The sequence below is a fragment of the Lemur catta genome, chromosome 1 (genome assembly GCF_020740605.2).
Source record: "Lemur catta isolate mLemCat1 chromosome 1, mLemCat1.pri, whole genome shotgun sequence".
Lineage (NCBI taxonomy): Eukaryota > Metazoa > Chordata > Mammalia > Primates > Lemuridae > Lemur > Lemur catta.
The window spans coordinates 133305831-133324300 of record NC_059128.1 but is presented as its reverse complement, the minus strand read 5'-3'; the positions used below and the strand labels follow the sequence as shown (position 1 = coordinate 133324300).

At 39.6% G+C, this 18470-nt stretch overlaps 1 protein-coding gene across 3 annotated transcripts in view; it reads right to left on the bottom strand.

Annotated features, from left to right (window-relative positions):
* The window catches only part of SPAG6 (sperm associated antigen 6), a 59207-nt gene extending 49890 nt beyond the window's left edge, over positions 1-9317 (bottom strand). The window contains exons 1-2 of one of the 3 annotated variants that reach the window (XM_045534739.1): positions 9093-9317; positions 8906-9001 (exon numbers count right to left, since the gene is read on the bottom strand). In XM_045534739.1, coding sequence (XP_045390695.1) covers positions 8906-9001; positions 9093-9117 — 121 coding nt within the window. In that variant the 5' untranslated portion in view covers positions 9118-9317. The remainder of the gene's footprint in view (positions 1-8905; positions 9002-9092) is intronic. The other 2 variants (XM_045534747.1, XM_045534742.1) reach the window with 2 other exon arrangements.
* Between the last annotated feature and the right edge of the window lie 9153 nt (positions 9318-18470).

Here is an 18470-nt window from a genome sequence, read left to right as displayed (position 1 = left end):
GAAATATTAAAGGTTCTATAGCCCCATAGATTCAACCTTTTTACTATATGTTTTAGAATTACTATGGAATGAGTAATTCATTCAAGAAATACCTATTAAGATTACATGAAGTGCTGAAAATACAATTGTCCTTGATCGCAAGGAACTTATAAAGTGGTTGTGAGAGATAATTGCAGAACATTATGATGTGTACAACTACAGGAAAAGTAGAGGGTGCTCTGCAAACCCACAACAGAGCATCTAACCCAGGCTAGGATGGACATGGGGAGGCTCCCAGGAGGGAAGTGACACAGAGGTTACTATCTGAAAGCTCTCAGGCAGATTGCCTGCTGAAAACACTGGAAGAGGTGGACAGGGGAAGGATCGGAGAGTATTGCAACCAGAAAGCACTGTGTAAACTGCATAAACAAAGCACAGAAGCAAAAAGAGTTTGATAGGTTGACAAAACTGAGAATGCAGCATGACCATAGTGCAAGAGGGGAGACACGAGGCTGGAGAAAGAAAGCTAAGAAATAAATAGAGACAAAAGCCCTGAAGTGTGCAATAAACTGTTTTAAGTATCTTGAATTTTATCTGAACATTAATGTCAATGCATTGACAAGATCAAATGTGCAGTTCGTGAAGAAGGATTGCTTTCATCACAGTGGGAAGAAAGGATGACAAGGGACGAGATGGGAGGCAGGAAGATACTTAGGTGGCTATTGTAAATGAACAGGACTAAATATGAAAATAGCCTGAAGAATAGCAATGGCAAAAAAAAAAAAAAAGGAGCGGGGAGAAAAGTGAAATATGAGGAGATATTTAGAAGACAAACTGATCATTGTGAAGACAGAGGAATCAGTGATACTTCAAAGTTTCTGGTATGGGCAAGGATGCATGTTTGTATAGATTGCTGAAGAAGCCTCAACAAATTCACACTGGTCTGAAACAAAGTAGGAGGGGGGAAGGGGCGAGAGATAAAGTTGGTTGGGGGGTAGATCAAATTTGGCTGTAGGCCAAATTGAGATTTTCTGATTTTTATTCTAAGGCGAATGGGAAGCCATTGGGGAGCTTATCGCAATCACTGACGTGTGGACATCCCAAACATACTTCAACCTCAACATTGCTGAAGAGTGAACTCATCATTTCCCTCTGCTTTCTCTATCCCCTTCCTCTGTGAATGAACAACGCTAATGTGTCTAAGCAACCAGAATCCGGGAAGTCATCTTGAACTCATCTCTCTCCTCACCTGACCCTGCCTCCTTCTCCTAAGTCCTGCAGACTTTACCTCTTTAACATTTCTTATTCAACATGATGGCTATATAAATAATGTACACTTGGTCTTCCTGATCCCATTTTAACCACCCCCAATCTATTGTCCACACTACTGCTAAAAATATCTTTCAAAAACACAAAATGGATCACATCAATCCTCCAGGTAAAACCTTCAATGGCTTTCCACCAATTTCAGGAGAAATCCAAACTTCATATCAGATCTTTCATAATTAGGCCTGTTTTCCTCTCCAGCCACAACCAACCTTCCTCTCCTTGCCCAAGTACCCCAAGCTCCAGCCATTCTCAAACACTGGCCTTTTCCATCCAGTACCACCTTTTCTCCTGTCTTTGAGCCTTTGCACATAATGTTCCCTCTGCCTGAATGCAGTTTCATCTGGCGAACTCCTAAGAAATTCAGCACAGATAACACCTTCTCCTAGATATCTCCCTTCAACAGCACCCCTCATTCCCAAATTGTGAGTTAGGTGCCCTTCAAATAAATAGTAATTTATTTCTGTAGCTCTCCTTTAGTAAATAAGCTCTGTAAGCACAGAGACTATGCCTTCTATTTTTGCATGATCAGCATCTAATCATCCGTCTGGTACTTGGACACTCAATAAATGTTCATTGAATGATGAATGAACCAACTGTGAAAATTAATGTGCAATTTTCTCTCTTTTCAGGTACATTTTAATTAAAAACAAAATGGGTAATATTATGCTCACAGTTATTTTATTTTTAGGTACAAGAAGTCAGGTACACGACCGGCACCATTACCATAGATGCTTTAAGTAACTCAAATGGGTCATTTAAACTACTCCCTTCACCTAAAAATCACCCCATATAGGCAAAATTCTATTTTCATTTGAAAGTCTTCTAGAAAGCTACCAATTCTGAATTAGTCCTGTCTTCTTTTACTAATGTGTTTTCTCTTTTACAGGAAATACCTATTATATCCATCTGTCTGCAGAAGACTAGAAGCAGGAATGGGGCAGCATAGAGAGTAAATAGGACAGGATGAAAAGGATTATCTGCTCGAAGAGGCTTCATGTGTAACATCTGAAGAGAAAATATTTGGAAGACAGTTGAAAATCTATCTTCAGATAGAATTAATTTTTTACTTTATTCATACTTCACTATTCTAAACATTTTGAGATAGTTTACTCTAAAAGATATGTATACAAGATATATACAGGCTCTCCTATGTAGTGGGTAGGGGAACTGATAATTTTATTAGAAACATAGGTTAAGGATAGTTACTGCAACTGAGCTCTGAAAACAGCACTGAGTTTCCTGGCAGGAACACTAAAAAGGGAAGAAACTTAAAAAATAAAAGGGAGCAAGAACAATTTTTTTTCTGAAATTTCATATCTAGCACCTAGCTTGCCATATAATCATTCATAAATATCCATTGAATAAATAAATGTATCTTTATATTTTAAAAAATTTGGCTAGGCTCAGTGGCTCACATCTGTAATTTTACCACTTTGGGAGGCTGAGGTGGGAGCATTGTTTGAGGCTAGGAATTCGAGACCAGCCTGGGCAACATAGCAAGACTCCATCTCCACAGAAAATAAGAAAAATTAGCTGGGCATAGTGGTGAGCACCTGTAATCCCAGCTACTTAGGAGGCTGAGAAAGGAGGATCACTTGAGTCCAGGAGTTTGAGGCTATGATTGCACCACTGCACTCTAGCCTGGGTAGCAAAGCAAGGCCTTGTCTGTAAAAAAAAATAAAATAAAATAAAATATTTTTTAAAAATTTAACAACAAGATGGTCAGTATCTTCAATGACAGACTTTAAAAAGCTATGGGAAAATCAAAGTGTCTGTTTTTTTTAAATAAGTCCTCACTTTTTTTTAAAAAAATGGTATATCATTAAACTAAGTCTACAAAGACATTTCTATGAAAAACTAATATAATCTAGTCTATGTACATACTTTAATAGTAATTCTAACTTGACAGTATAGAACTTAAATATTTGGAAAAACGGATAGATATCATTTTCTTTGGAGACACCCAGGTGTGTGCACACACACATGCACACACCAATATCACTTGTTTTCAGGAAGATTTTTAATAGAAACTGAACAAAGAATAAATTTTAAATTGAGCCATCCTTATGTAGATGTACAAAGAGTATAGCAAAATCAATATTTCACTTTGAAAATGAGAGAAGTCTGACTTCACATGAGCCATCCCACCCACCACAAGGCAAGGCCAAAATTTTTCTCAGGATCTAACCCTGGATTTCTCCTAGGGCCAGGACAAATACTCAAAAGAAATCCCAAAGTTCTACCCCCAATGAACAAGGAAAAGTACTTCACACAAAGCATGATTTAAAAAGGGAAGAAGTGTCAAGTATATACTCACATCAATTAACCAACAAATATCAAGTACTCCCTTCTTCCCTGTACTCTACCTCATGTGTTCCCAAAAGCCCAGAAGAGCAGGCAGGACATCACAGGGCAGCTGATAGCCCTGGACTCTGAATAAGTCTCCTCTAGACCCTTGCCGATCCAGGCAGACTCTCAGTCTAACCACTTTCTGAAGTGCTATCTTGGTTCTCAACTCCCAGCGGATTAGGCTTTTCCCTGGGTGCTTTCAAAGAGCTCCCGGTTTGATAAGGCTCTTCTTAGGAGCCTGAGGAAGCCTAAAGGTCTTTTAGAGCTCTGAAGCCAACTTAAACCCTAAATCCACTTCTACTTCCTCAAACCTCCAGATATTTATCAATTAAAGTTGGTCCTCTATATCTGGCCTCCACTCAAATTCCCATGATGTTCCTCAAGCAGACCTCAACAGCCACCAAGTTTCAAAATTACTGGACAGCCACTAGTGCCCAAATACCTAAACAGAGCACTTGTTTCAATAGTTAACATCAAAGTTTATTAGGAATTGCTAGAACCATCTAAAAATAATTTCCTAGTACCTACAAGGTAAAGCAGAAATAGCACAAGATGAGGCAGCAATTAAGGAATGGGTTCTTCTCCCAGTCTGGCCACTAACTCACTTTGTGAAGAAGGCAATTATCCAACCTCCTTTGGGCTAAAGTATCCCCACTATTCTACTAACCTGAGCTATTATAAGAATCTAATCTTTTAAGAGACATGAAAACAATTACTCCTTCAAAAAACAACTTCAAAAATCTTTTCTCCTTCAATTACTCCTTCCTATTTAAACATTTTGAACTTCTACTCTCTGCTAAGGATTATGCTATGCATGGAATTTATGGGAAAACAGAATTTAGGGAAAACAGAAACTAAATAATTACAATTGTGATAAGTACTGTGAAAGAGAAATACTAGGACCAAGGGTAGCATACATCAAGAGACTTAATTTACTGTGAGGGCTCAGCAGGAATTAACACCAAAACAGAGCCATAAAGAATAAGTAGAAATTAGTTTGGTAAAGAAGTGTAAGGTAAGATTCCAGGCAGAAATGCAAAGGCCCTGAAGCAATATTCAAAAGTAAAGTGGAATTATGGAATACTTAAATAACTTTTCAAAAATTTTTGAAAAAAATCAAAAATTTAATCTGTAACATTAAAATTTAACCCACAAAATTTGCCATTTCTAAGCCCTACCCTCCTGTAGGCTCATCGACAGCTTGGATTTTTTTTTTTTTAAATTGTTCAATTTTTTCTAAGAACACAGTAACAGCCTAGTCCTTGCTCTGTTATTTTCTGCTATGTAGCAATGCTTAGATAACAAAACAGATAAATGTCCATGTAGAAACAGTGTTTTGGAACAGAATAAAATTCTGAATAAGCTTTTGTTTTTAGGACATATTATTAGGTACATACAAGTTCAGAATTTTTATAGCCCCCGGCATATTTTCCACTTAAGCATATGTAAAAAACCTCTCTGGCCCTATCTTTTTTTTAAACTTTTTTTATTTCAGCATATTTACAGGGGTACAAATGTTTAGGTTACATATATTGCCTTTGCCCCACCCAAGTCAGAGCTTCAAGCATGTTCATCCCCCTCTATCCCTATTTTTAAAAAGAACTCAGTGCTTTGAGTTAATTATCTTTTACATTCACAATTGTAAGACTCCTTTTATATAAACAAAATATGTCAAGCTAAAATAGCATGATTGGTCAAATTTTTTGAAGTTGCTCTGCTAATTTTCTTTTCAATTTCAGTATCCTTTGGAATAGCACGTTTTGTAAGAAGATCATGGTACATGTATATACCATGGTATGTTTTAAATACATTATATTAATAAATGCTTACTAGGGGCTTTTCCTCATACCTTCTTGAGGTACTAAATAGATAATCTGAAGATTTTCACACTGCTCTAGATCCAGACACATGTAATCTAAAATCATTTTATGTCAACAACATATATTACGTTTCTTGAATGCTAAACCCATTAAATTGCCTCAATCTGCAGATTAGCTTCATATAATGCATAAAGTGTTATGCAAACTTCTTTATTCCTACTCTTCTGAAAATGTGCATAACTACTGATTTGCCATGTTTTAGTGTTTTAATATAGGTTATATATAAAATTATTCCTCCATTTATATAAACACCTGGTTCAAAAGAGGTTTATTTTATATAGCTAAGCAGTTTAAAAACAATTTTCTTGGAGCTTTTATTAGCTTATTTTAGAAGACCTTCTAAACAGACCTAAGAGTGGCCTGGTATTCCATTATGCCACAAAACATGTTTCTTACATTTTACAACTAACCAACCACCTCCAGTTGCTGAAATTTTACAATTGGTAGAAGTAACAATGTATTATTATTTCTACTATTACAGTCATGTGTTACTAATTATTCAGAGAAGGGAAGTATCAAAATACACTTTTAAATAGCTACAAGATGTAACAGTTCAAACATATATAGAGTTTGAGGGTACATAAATAAATCTTAAACATTAAACTTTTAAATTTTTCATATATTTTCTTTTGATTTAGAAGAAATAAAACCTCAATGAGGAAAAAGAAAACCCTTGAGGTTATAGATACTTTGTACACAGTTCTTTCTAGTAACAATTTTGATTAGAAATAGAATTTATTCTTTTCTAAACACTGAAGAAGAGAGATCTTGCAACACTTTGTCTGCTTTTGTAATTACTTTGGACATATTTAATAAAGCAATTTCTCTTACTAAAACATCAAAAACAATAAAAAGATCAGAGATTCAAAATGAACTAAAACTCTGTTGATCATTTTCAACTTTAATATTCACTTAACAAAAAATGAATTGAAAAATTTTGAACAAGAGTAACTGCTTTGATCATGATGCTTATAAAGAAAATATTTTTCACATTATTTTGGATCCATGATGCATACTTACTTAAACAAGATATTAGGAGGGAGAGAAATAAGAAAAGAAAATAAAATCCTCCCAGATATGTGGACAGTATGTCAAAGTCAGGAGTAAAACACATTGGTATCTTATGCTACCAAAATGAAAGCATTTGACTGGAAAAAACCTTGATCATTATATATAATAGATACATATATATTGTGGCTCATTCAAAAACATTTTTAAATGCACAGTGATTTTTTTTAAAAAGAATGAACCATTTGAATGGTTAAGTAAATTGACTATAAAGAAATAAAAGTTTTCATAACAAAGTGTATAGGTTAATTTTAATTAAAAATGTATGGGAATATGCATGATCTGTCTCTATTTAACATTACTAAAGGAATTCTTAAATCTACATAACATGAAATATGTTAAAATAAGTTCCTCAGGAAAAGAAAAATCTTAGCATGCTATCCAGATATTAGTTAAATACAGAGAATTTCAAAACATTAAGTTATATTCCTTTTGTATTCCATTCCTTCATAAGCCAGACTATAAGTGTAGAATCTCATATCTAAGCCACATATATTTTGGTGATCACTTAGCCTGCCAATTTAGATTAAATGCCATAATATCCTCTATATTGTACTCTTATGGGAAGAGGTAACCTGCTACTACTCACTAAAAGGCAATCCCTCATATCTTAAGTGTTATATATTCTTTAATATTTCAGTATTAAATTTTTAAATTAACATCAATTGTTTTCCCATTTTTAAAAATAAAATTTTTTTGGCTGTACACATGTTGTCTAGAAAGTAAACTTTTGTAAATAGTAAGTGTCCATTCACAAAAGCCGCTGGATAGGACTGAGCGAAAAAATGTAAAAAGTAACTGTGTTAAAAAAAAGTAATATGCTCTAATAAACTTAACTTAGTATATATGAAATACTGTGTCCCCACTATTGTTCTGGGTACTTCAAGGAATAAGAGTATATACATACACATATACATACACTCACACATACAGAAAAAAATTAATCCATGTAAAACAACTACAGAACAAAAGATTATCAATTCTGAAATGACAAAATTTTAGAAATGGAGAACAGATCAGTGGTTGTCCAGGATTAGGGACAGCAGGAGGTGGGTGGTTACAAAAGGGCAACACAAAAGATCCTTGTGATGATGAAAGTCTTCTGTATCTTGGCTGTGGTGGTGGATAGTGGACACACATGGACTAAAATTACATAAAATAACACACACACACATACAAGTAGGGAAACCTGAATAACATCAATGGATTTTTATCAATGTCAACATCCAGGATCTCTCTGTATTATTCTTCACAACTGTATGTGACTCTATAATTATATCAAACTAAAAAGTTTTATGCATGATTATAAAATATACTTTCTCCATTCTAAATGCATAGCCCTCAATAGAAATACACAAGGAATAAATGCCAAAATCCCAGTGATAAAAGAAATTACCACAGAGGTACAGCAGTAATTCTCCTCAAAGAAACCCAGAGTAAATATTATATCTGAATATTCTCTGTCAATATGTTCTCAATTTTCTTGTAGCTATGTGTTAATTTACAGTAGTTTTAAAGATCATATCTTATAAACTGGAGATTTCTCTTGACACAGTAGTAATAAAATGTGGTGGAATCATCTTTAGTCAAATAGAGAGAGAGACAGAGAGAGAACCACCATTATCTTCTCTCTCCCTCTCTCTCTCTCATCTCTCTCTATTTCTTTCTCTTTTTTCCCTCCCTTCTGAGAAAGACTTCGTTTGGACTGAGGGGTAGAATGAGAGCATATAAGAATCTCACAGTCTGGTCTTTACCTACTTTGAATCTCTTGGAAAAGATTTCAAACATCATTCTCTTTTACTAATGCCAGACAAGAAATAATGTGTAAACCACTCTGGAATTCCTTTGCTGTGAGGAAGTCGAAGGTGACCAAAGACAGGGTGACATACAACCGCACCCAGATAAAACGGGTCTGAGTAGGGTAGATTTTCATTTCTGTAAAATGACTTCCAGGTAATTCCGATGGCCTCGGACTTTCAACCTGACACCTGTGCGGTAGCGATGAGGATGGAAATGAGGACATCAAGCCCCTCTGACACACATCTTGAAGCTTCACCCTCTCTCAGCCTCCCCCTCAAACACTGTCTACACAGACTGGATGCTTCTGCGGTCTTTGCCGCTTCCCCAAAGCTCAGCCGGCAGGGGCGAGCCTGGGGGACCGGGAACTGGGACCGGGGAGGGGCAGGGGCAGGGATGCCGGGCGGGGAACAAGGCAGGGCTGAGGGAGCGGGGGTCTAAGGCCCGGAGTGACGGGAGAGGCCAGCAGCACCGAGCGACGCGGGTTCGGGGTGAGGGCTCACCCGCATTCTGCAGCGTCTCGATGTTTTGGGGTCTGGTCGCCAGCTCCGCCACCATCTGCACGAACTGGGACCGGGCTTTCTGGTACTGCTCGAACACTGTGGAGGACAGACTCGGTGGAGCCGCCGGGTCGCCCCCGTCGGCCCCGCCGCCGGCCCATCGGGGCGCCCCACCCGCCCCGAGCCCTACCTTGCAGCACCTGCCTCTGACTCATGGCGCCCGCGGCCGCTCTCCGCCCCGACCAGCTCCGCGGCGACGCGGCCCGTCCGCGCCCACCCTGTTTGTCCGCCGAGGGGGCGACCGCGGCGACCGCTCGGCCTCCGACGGGATCTGTCCCTCTGTGTACCCGCGTCGCCCGGGCAACCGACCGGAACCGGAACGCGGCCGTCTCGCGGCAACGGCCAGGCCCGGGCGTGACGTCACAGTCGCGGTGCCCGGCGCCCCGCGCGGGGCAGAGGCGGCGCGAGGGCGGCCAGCACCTGGGGAACTCCGCCTGCAGGGGCTCCCCCGGGCTGCCCAAGTCACCAAACCGCTGCGGCGGTCGTCCCCCCGTCGAATCTCACCACCCCTCCTGGTGGGCGCGTAGGACAGGCGTCTTCCAGGAGCCAGGAGCTCGGGGATCTTCACAAACCTACCCCGCCCGGGGTGGTTTCCTGCCTGCGGCGCGGGCGCCGGGAGAGCCCCACCAGCCCGGGGAACCTGGTCCCAGCGCGGCCGGACAAGGAAGCTGCAGCCCTGGAGCTGTCTGAGCTTCGACGGTCAAGGGAAATCTCACGCGTGACACTGTGGAGTCTGATAAACACATCAGTGGCGGTGCGCCCCTTAAGTCAGTGTTTTCCTCTTTAACCCAGCTGTTATATACCTGGCATTTCTGGTCTCAAGATCCCTGGAGGATCCCGAGGACCATGTTCATACACTGAATTACACTCTATTGAAAGTATTTACTGAGCACTCAGATTCAGTCAGGAAAGCAGACGAAGAAACAAGGTGATTCCGTGGCTTTCTCCTAATTACTACTAATTTTGCTGTTTCCTCACTTTATGTGATTTTTTAAAAGACATTTTGTCTTTGTCTATTAAATTTAAGCTTTATTTTGTTGCTGAATGACGTTTCCAAAAGAGAGAGAGAGAATCTTTACCTGGAAAACCAGACTTCTCTAGTTTATATAACTTGAACTCTTTACCTAGATTTTTTTTTTAAGAAAATTTAAGTACTTAGTCTATCACGGGTTTCTAGCTTGTCTTTGAAAACTATATACCAAATGTTCCAATGACAGGTGTCAACTTTAAATATTTCTCTATCAGAAACTACAATTTCACCAGGTGTCAAATGGGTAGATAGCCACAGCTGCTGCTGCAAGACAGGAAACCCCTTGATATTTCTTCTTCTATAGAAAGGAGCATGCACACTTAGCTGGTTCTTATATTTGGAGTGAATCCTCTATAATAATTTTTAAGATCTCACCCTGACCAGAGCTCTCTGATGAAGTACTAATATTTAGTGGAGCTCCAAATACTTGGGGAATGGACTAGCAATCAGAGAGAGGAACAAGTATGTTTAGTCAGGTCCCTGATACCCCAGAACAGGTACATGTCTTTTCCTTCTGCAGTTCAGGAGCCAGTGATATCCACGATCCTTTTACTTAGCTCTAAGCCATAAATTCTACAATGATTTCTACATACCCCTAAGGGAACAGATCCTTTAAAATAAAAGTTGTTGTGCACTCCCATTTAGAGATGTGGGGTGAAACATTGAGTAAATAATTAAGATTGCAAATAAACTGCTGTAATTTTCAGTTCCTTGTTGCATTGTTTTTAAAAATCCCCTTAAAACCAAAAGGTTCTATATTTGGTTTCAGTCCTTAAACAAACAATTCAAACTCTTAACCTACTCTAGCTGCCATTTTTAGCAATTGCTTTACTATTTGTTTTCTACTTTAAAAGTGTTAAGAGCTCAATAGTGAAAAAAAGGTCTAAACCTATAAACTTAACACAGTCTACTTATGGGATGCTACAAAGTTCTTTGAAAACTTAAGGTCAAGTGGTATGTAAATTATTTTAAACTATAGAGTCTGAATATCTACTTTGAGTCTTTGAGTTAAATTGCATTGCTCCTGATAAAACATAATATAGAATGCCTACTTCGTATCTAAAATTGGACATTTAAATAAGCTAGATCTTTGGTCTTTATTCTAGCTTTTTTTAAAAAAAGTCTTTAAAATTAAATGGAGAAATATAACACAGAATAATCATAACATGCATATAAATAAAATTGTTAGTAATTCAAATATAAAATATGGCAAACAGATTACTTTTATTCACAAGAAAACCAATCTAGATTTTCTGACCCATTTCAACTTACTAACTTTAAAACAAAATGCCATTTTGTTTTATAAAGTTAAATGAATGCCCCATGATCACATACACACCTCACACACCTCTAAACTAACAAGCAGTGAAAAAGAAAACTATTCAAAAAGATAACTTCAGTTTTTAAAAAGTGTTATTAAACTAAGAGTACTGTTCTTAAAGTACCAGCTGACTTTAGAGATATACAATGTAATTGACATATGACACTATACATTTAATTGAGAATGAAACATTATCTGAACAACTTGGAAAAGTGCTTCTATGAAAGGTTTGTTTGGAAACCTTTGGCTCCTTTTGTAAAAAGCTAATCATAATATTTAACTTCAACATCATTTTTTTCACTTAATTCCTTCTTTATTTATGAAAAGGAGACTCAAAAAGTCAACAGGATAAAGACAGTTTTAAAATCCTTTTCTGTTTCTCTTTACATATCTTCTTTGAGAATTCAGAAAACCCCATTATCATGGGACTATCTGTTATACATATGCCTAAAAGAAATTTTGCTGATTTTAACACCTATGTATTTGTTTCTTCAGCTCCTAGCTGAATTTTAAAAGTTAAAGCTTTATGTATGCTAATTAATATTAACATCCACATTTTAAAAACTGTTGTTGAGTTGAGTCAAGTGTATATATATTCCCCCATCAAGTCAAACACATATTAAATACCCATGTGTGCCAAACACTTTGCTAATAAGAGAATGTGCCTTTCTTCCAGCACATGAAGTCTAGTAAGAGATAGACATTAATTCATTCTACAAACATATACCTACAGAAGTCTGTATTAATTCATTCAACAAGCACATACTGCAGCCTGCCAGTGTTTTAAGGTCTGTAATTGCTCTAAGCACCATGAGCGTTTTGGGAGCACAGAAAAGGGACTTAGAGTAAAGTAGGTGAAGGGTGGGAATATCTAAAACATCATTTAAATAATAAAAGCCTTGCTTTTAATAAAAATTAGCTGAGTTTTATTCAGATATGAAATCTCCTTCCCCTTGAAATGAATTTCCCCAAAAAGCATGTTAGCATTTTAAAAGGCATTCAATTGCATGTAATTATTTAAGTTATAAGACTACAAAGATCATTTTGCCAACACCAAATCTAAAATTACTAAAACAACTCCATACTTACAAACTTGAGTTAAAAATAAAGGCATTACATACTCCATAATCAAGTTAGTAGACCCAAAATATTGCCTATAATGATAAAAGCAGACGTGACTATCTCAAATGATGCATTGTCCCTCTTTTGGGAAATGACATCGGCATTTTATCTTTAGGTCTGAGCAGACCATCCAGTTGTGTCATCAAGTTTGTCAGCAGAGCAGAAGAGACGTGGACACTTCCATCTGGGAAGGGAAGATTAACATTTCTATGTATGCTTTGTGTCTTATCTCATATTCTTGGCTTTTGAAACCTTTTAAAGTCAGCTCTACATTTTTAAGTTTTTGTTTCTTTTTAGTGTTAAGGCCAATAGAATGGTATAAGGGCAATGATTTAGTTGGCCCCAAAGTCCTAAAAATATACCTACACATCCTATACATGGCTTCCTTTCCAGCAATTCAGAAGATCCAGAGATTGAGCACATCTTTTCCACTCTTAAAGAAATCCGTGATTAGGAGATTCCACACACGAATAATTTTGCTTCCAAAAAAGGGTACCATATAGCTCAAAGTGATTGATACTAAAAACAGATACTTTTAATGTAGAAGTCTGAAATACACCATAACATTTTCTAAGGCAATGCCATGCATAAAACTAAACTAAATTATTTCAGTTTAGCGTGTTAAATGATATAAATATCTTCTTGACTTACATGAGTTCTCTTAATTAAAAATTGTACCCAAAGCCTGCATCACCATATAGAAAACCCCAAGCACCTTGGCACAGAAGCCCGTCAGCCACTCCCTCTCAATACCCTCAGCCCTTCGACCCCTTTAAAATCTTGGCATTGCTGGACTTGTGTCAGAGAAGGTATGTACTATTCCTCTTCCACCTTTCCCTCCAACTTTTTCTTTTAGTAGTTTCATAGTTTCAGGTCTTAGATTTAAGATTTTAATCCATTTGGATTTGATTTTTGTAGATGGCGAGAGGTAGGGGTCTAGTTTCATTCTTCTACATATGGATACCCAGTTTTTCCAGTACCATTTATTGAAGACACTGTCTCCTCGCCCACCTTTCTATTAGCATAGGGCACAAGAGACAAAGGTGAATGGGGCCACATAGGAAAGGACCCCTAGAGCCCACCAAGCCCGCGGGGGATGCAGCACATGCATCCCTCAGGTGCGGTCTTGCAAGGGCTGCGCAGTGGCTGGCTCGCCCCGCCCAAGCTGGACAGGGGCAGGTCCCCGTGCAGGGTGTGCCCAGGGTCCTTGGGTCCCCGGCGTTGGCAGGCAGCTGCGCCCAGAGTTAACAGGGGTGTCCGGCCGAGAAGAAAGGGAAGAATGTGATACTCCCCGACTTCCTCGGCTTTTTCCATTCATCCAAAGTTTCTCCAACTCCGACGAGCAATCTTGCGGAGACCGGAGTGTCTAAACGAGGAAGGGGGACGGGGAATCGGGTGGGGCCGCCCGCGGGGCCAGCGTGGGTCGCCGGGCGAGGCCGGAGACGCGGCGCCGGGGGAAGGGGCGGAGGCGCGCGGCCCGAGGGCGCGAGTGCGGAAGCGCTCGGCGGGCTGGGCCGGGGCTTCCCTCTCGCGGGGCCTCCCCCGGCCGAGCCCCGCGCGGGGGCCGCGGTGCGGGGGGTGGGGGGGTCCAACTCTGCAGCTCCCCGGCAGCGCCACGGGGATAGGGGGAAGGGGCGGCGGGGCGGCTGTTAAGATGAAAAGGCCTCTGTCCTTTCGCTTTGGTTCCCAGGCCCAGCCTCCCGCTCCAGCGGCACAGCCGCCCGGGGGCTCGGACAGAGGTCCCGGTCCGAACCGCTGAGTGGTGCGGCTGACCCGCGGGCCCAGGGGAAGATGCGGCCAAATCGCGGGGCGGTGGGGGTGGGGGGAACCCCGGGACCCGAGGCTCCGCAGCGCTGGCGCAGCCAGAAAAACTCGCAGCAGCTGCTCGGGTCGGCCTGCTGCGCCTAGTCTGCTCCCGGGACTTCTACAGAGAGCCCTGGGCTGGGACAGTGGGGAAGGGGTTCAGGCTACTCTCTTTGCCGGGAGCGGGCTGTTAGAACCCTGCACCGCCTCACGGCAGCCAGCTTCCCTAAGAGCTCGCGGCGCAGGCCGGATCCCAGAAGCTGGGAGAGAAGCCAATAGCCTATTTAGAAAAAAAAAAATTAAAAAAAAAAAAGCTGCACCTCACCGCGCATGTGCGAGCCTCAATTTTTTTTTCATTTTGACGTCATTTCGCTATATCAAGTCCCAAGCCTAAATGTCTTGTGCGTTGGTTACTCTGATGAATAATTGACTGTATGCTTTGACTCTTGGAAATTACTGCAAAAGTACAGAGAGCAGGTTTTCAAAGTTTCTGAAACTACTGAAACAAAAACAGTGTCTCCTATTTATCCACTCTGCATGTCCGTTTCCCCCACAGAGATGATCAGAGCCGAGAGTGAGCTCCGCTAAAACTTAGACTAATTTCGAGGACACGGTGGCACTCCATCTCATTTTTTCAGAAGAGACGGTTTGCACTGGAATTTGCACCGTTGCTTTTTGATATTTCTGAGGAAACATCTATTGCTAAAGCTTGATTAATTTACTCCCTACTCCAATGTAACCTAATATTTATTTTTTAGAGTGAACAATAAAGGTTCTTACATGAACAACATAAAAGATTAATTACCTAGATGAAGAAAATACTAATACCTTTCATATTAGTAAGACAGACTTAGTCTTAAGGAAATGAATTATGAAGAAATACTTTTTTATTCTAGGAGGACTTTTTTTTTTTTGTCCTGGTGAAATTATACACAATAGATTATCATTTATTTTATTTTTAAGTCAAGGGTAATGGTCTTAGAAGTTCACAAGTAAAGGTGGAAGTATACAAATAATTTCAGTCTGCTTATGATCATATTCCAAAGATAAGCAACCTAAACTCCTGGCTTAAAGAGTGTCTTGCAATACTAAAAACACATAATGGGTAATGTGAAAATAAAGACTTCTTGTAGCCCAACTGAATAGAAAAACGTGGATTTTTAAAAACTGTGATGCTCGTGTATAATGCTTTAAATGTATGGCAAAAGTTTAAGAGGGAAACTAAGAAATTGGTATCAATTATCTTTCTAGGAAAGGATATTCCCAGAACCCATTGCAGACCATAATAATATAACAGACTTGTATTGCACTAAAATCTTTTAAGTTTGGAGGGGCTATATGAATTGTATATATTAAAGTTCATGCAAATGGATTTTCCTAAGTCTATTTTAAAGATTACTTACAGAGTTCAATGGTAAGCTTACTTTATTGTAATGAATTTTCTAAGAAGTGTTCTCCAAGGTGATAAGCATTTTAATAGGTGAATTATTTGAGCAGAATAATTATTTGGTGAATGTGAGAGGTAGTTCCAATGAATCTGGTAATCTCTTTCTCCTTAGAAAATGATGGGACAGTTTGAAGAAAACCCAAGTGAAAATATTTTAAGAAAATTGTCATGAAGCATATTTAGAAAGAAACAGCTGGTAAACACATTTTCCCAAGCTTACTGTGACTGAGTTCTTCAGTTACACTAGAAAACAAACTGTAATGAATCATGTTCAAAGCAAAAACACTGTCCTGAGGTAATTGCCGATAGCACTAATTTGTCTGATTCATGAACAGCTAAAAGCTTTCAAAACATCAATGTATCTTTACAGTACAATTTATTCATAAGTATTTTGGAAGTATACTTGCTGAACTTAGGAGTTTTGTTGAGAAGGTTGGAAAGGAGTCAAAAATTGAGTGGTAGGGTTCCATAGAAATGTAACCGATTCCAATAAAAAGTCCTCTGTACGGAAGTACATTATGGAAATGATGTGGTTGTCAGACCTAATTGCTTGGCTTTTGAGTCCTCATAGAAGAAATTCTACAGCCTTAGGGGTATAGCCTCAAAAGCAGCAGCGTTCCAGGTTTCAGTTTAAATAAAACAATGAAATCCATCATTATTCAAGTCAATAGCGATAATTCACATGAATATGAATGCACTTTGATCTTATCCTTCAATTCATTGAAAGACACAGTCGTAATGAAAAAGGGAGATAATCTCTTTAACTTGGTCCAAAACAAGTTGTTGGAGCTTTTCTTTCTTGAAAGACCGTAGAAAGGAACTTTTCACTAAAGCCTTGCTTTCCTATTTTTAAGGTGGTGGTGGGGGTGGTTGGGTAAGCTATAGGTTGTTATGTTGCCTCTAGGAACCAAGTAGTGCTAACTTTCTTCTTTGTGGTAAACTGTCTTATTTTATGAACTTGACATCTTGTGAAGCTTAAAGGTGAATGTCTTATATACTCTAAGGGTCATTTTTAGGAGGCTTTGTTAATTTTAAGTTATTATCATTTATGATTAAGACATTAACTATTTTCGGTATGCTTTAAAGCTTATTTAAATTAAATAGTAGATATCAAGGTGCATTGTCTTACTGGATTTGCAATATCCAACACTAGATCCTTAAGCATCCCCATTGAACTGCAAAGACAGTTAATGTCATGTCTGCTATAAGAAAATATGAAAGTCACTTTAAAATTTCACCTTATGGCTATTTAACCAATTTTTCAGACACTTTTGATGAGAAATTAGCAAAGTTACAAGTTCTTGTGTTCGATTTATCTTTCTCCTTAGAATTCTGGAAACATCTTTCAGATATTTTTTAAGACAGTCTACCACATTTGAAATATCATTAAGTAAAACATGCATGAGTGAGAATATCTAATTGATGTTACTAGTTTGGACAATGTTTAGCTTTTCACTGAGTTCATTAAAGATATCCATGCTTTGTGCCATTTATTAGTAAGTTGTTTGAAAGTTATTATTGTTGAGACTTCTGGAATCCTCTGCAAATTCGACAAATATTGTTGAGTTATGTCAAAAGGACTCTGGAGCATACAAAGATAAATAAGATAGGTGCTTGTCCCCAAGGAGCTTTAAACTTAGAAACTTCAGCACATCTGTGATTTACATGAAACTTCAACTTAACAAGAACATTCACCTGACTCAATAGCTATTTAAAGCCCAGACAACTATTAAGAGCAAAGATATTTGGCAATGTGTATGTTTCCCGGGTTATCCTAGCAGCTAAATAAAAGACTTAGCTGAATACTTTGAAGACATTTCTTCAATAAAACCTGTTTAAAACACTAACAAGTTCTATTGTTATAAAGAGTTAAAGCACTGTCCTAGCACCACAGAAAAAGGCAGAAAGATCCCTAAAGGTTAATGTCAATCATTTTCTTTATGTATCAGACCCCTCAGTCCACACTGCCAAGGGCTGATGTGGTTCATCATATAAAATGGAAAGAAAATTAGTGCCCCATCCACTTATAACAAGTATCTAGACATAATAGTTGGGCCAACGCAAATGGTTACATTCCGGATTTTATGTAAAATATTCATAGTAGACAAGAGGAAAGACTGTAGAGTGTGCTTGTGCCTGTGGCTCTAACCTGGAGGAAAGCCACCGTTACAAAGAGCAGACACAACCATAAGCTCTTCTTTGTGTCAGCGTTACTAGAAAGGGAGTGGGGGGTCTTGACTTCTTTCTTTGGCACCATCCTTATTTCTGATGTCAAGAAAAGCTGATTGGCCATTGAAAAGGCATCTCGGCTCCAGTCGTGGAAGAGGGCACCCGAGGCTGGAACAGAGCAAAGCGGCCCTGTCGGGGGGCTCAGGTGCTGTTTCCGCGCAGCAGTGTGCGCCCCCGGCCGCCCCTATTGTCTACCGTGGGGGCAGGGCCGAGCCGTGGCGCCGGCTTCTGAGGCGAGCTGAGGGTGCAGGAGGATGAGGACTGGGAGTGGGGGCGAGAGGTGTCACCAAAGGCAACCCCCAGGGCTTCAAACGCTCGACCCCGAGGTGTAGGAGGAGGCAGCGGTACCCGAGGCAGCAGTCCCGGTTGCAAATCGCCGTCGTGTGGTTGCTACTGGCAACCGAGCCAGTGCTGATCGCGCAGCCCCGAAGCCCCTGCAACCAAGGTGGCGAGGGAAGCGGCTGCGGCGCTTCGGCCGCGCGGGTTCTGCCGCCCACAGGGCTGTCGCTCCCGGCCGCGCCCGGCAGTCCCCTCGGGCCTGGACCGCAGCTGTGCG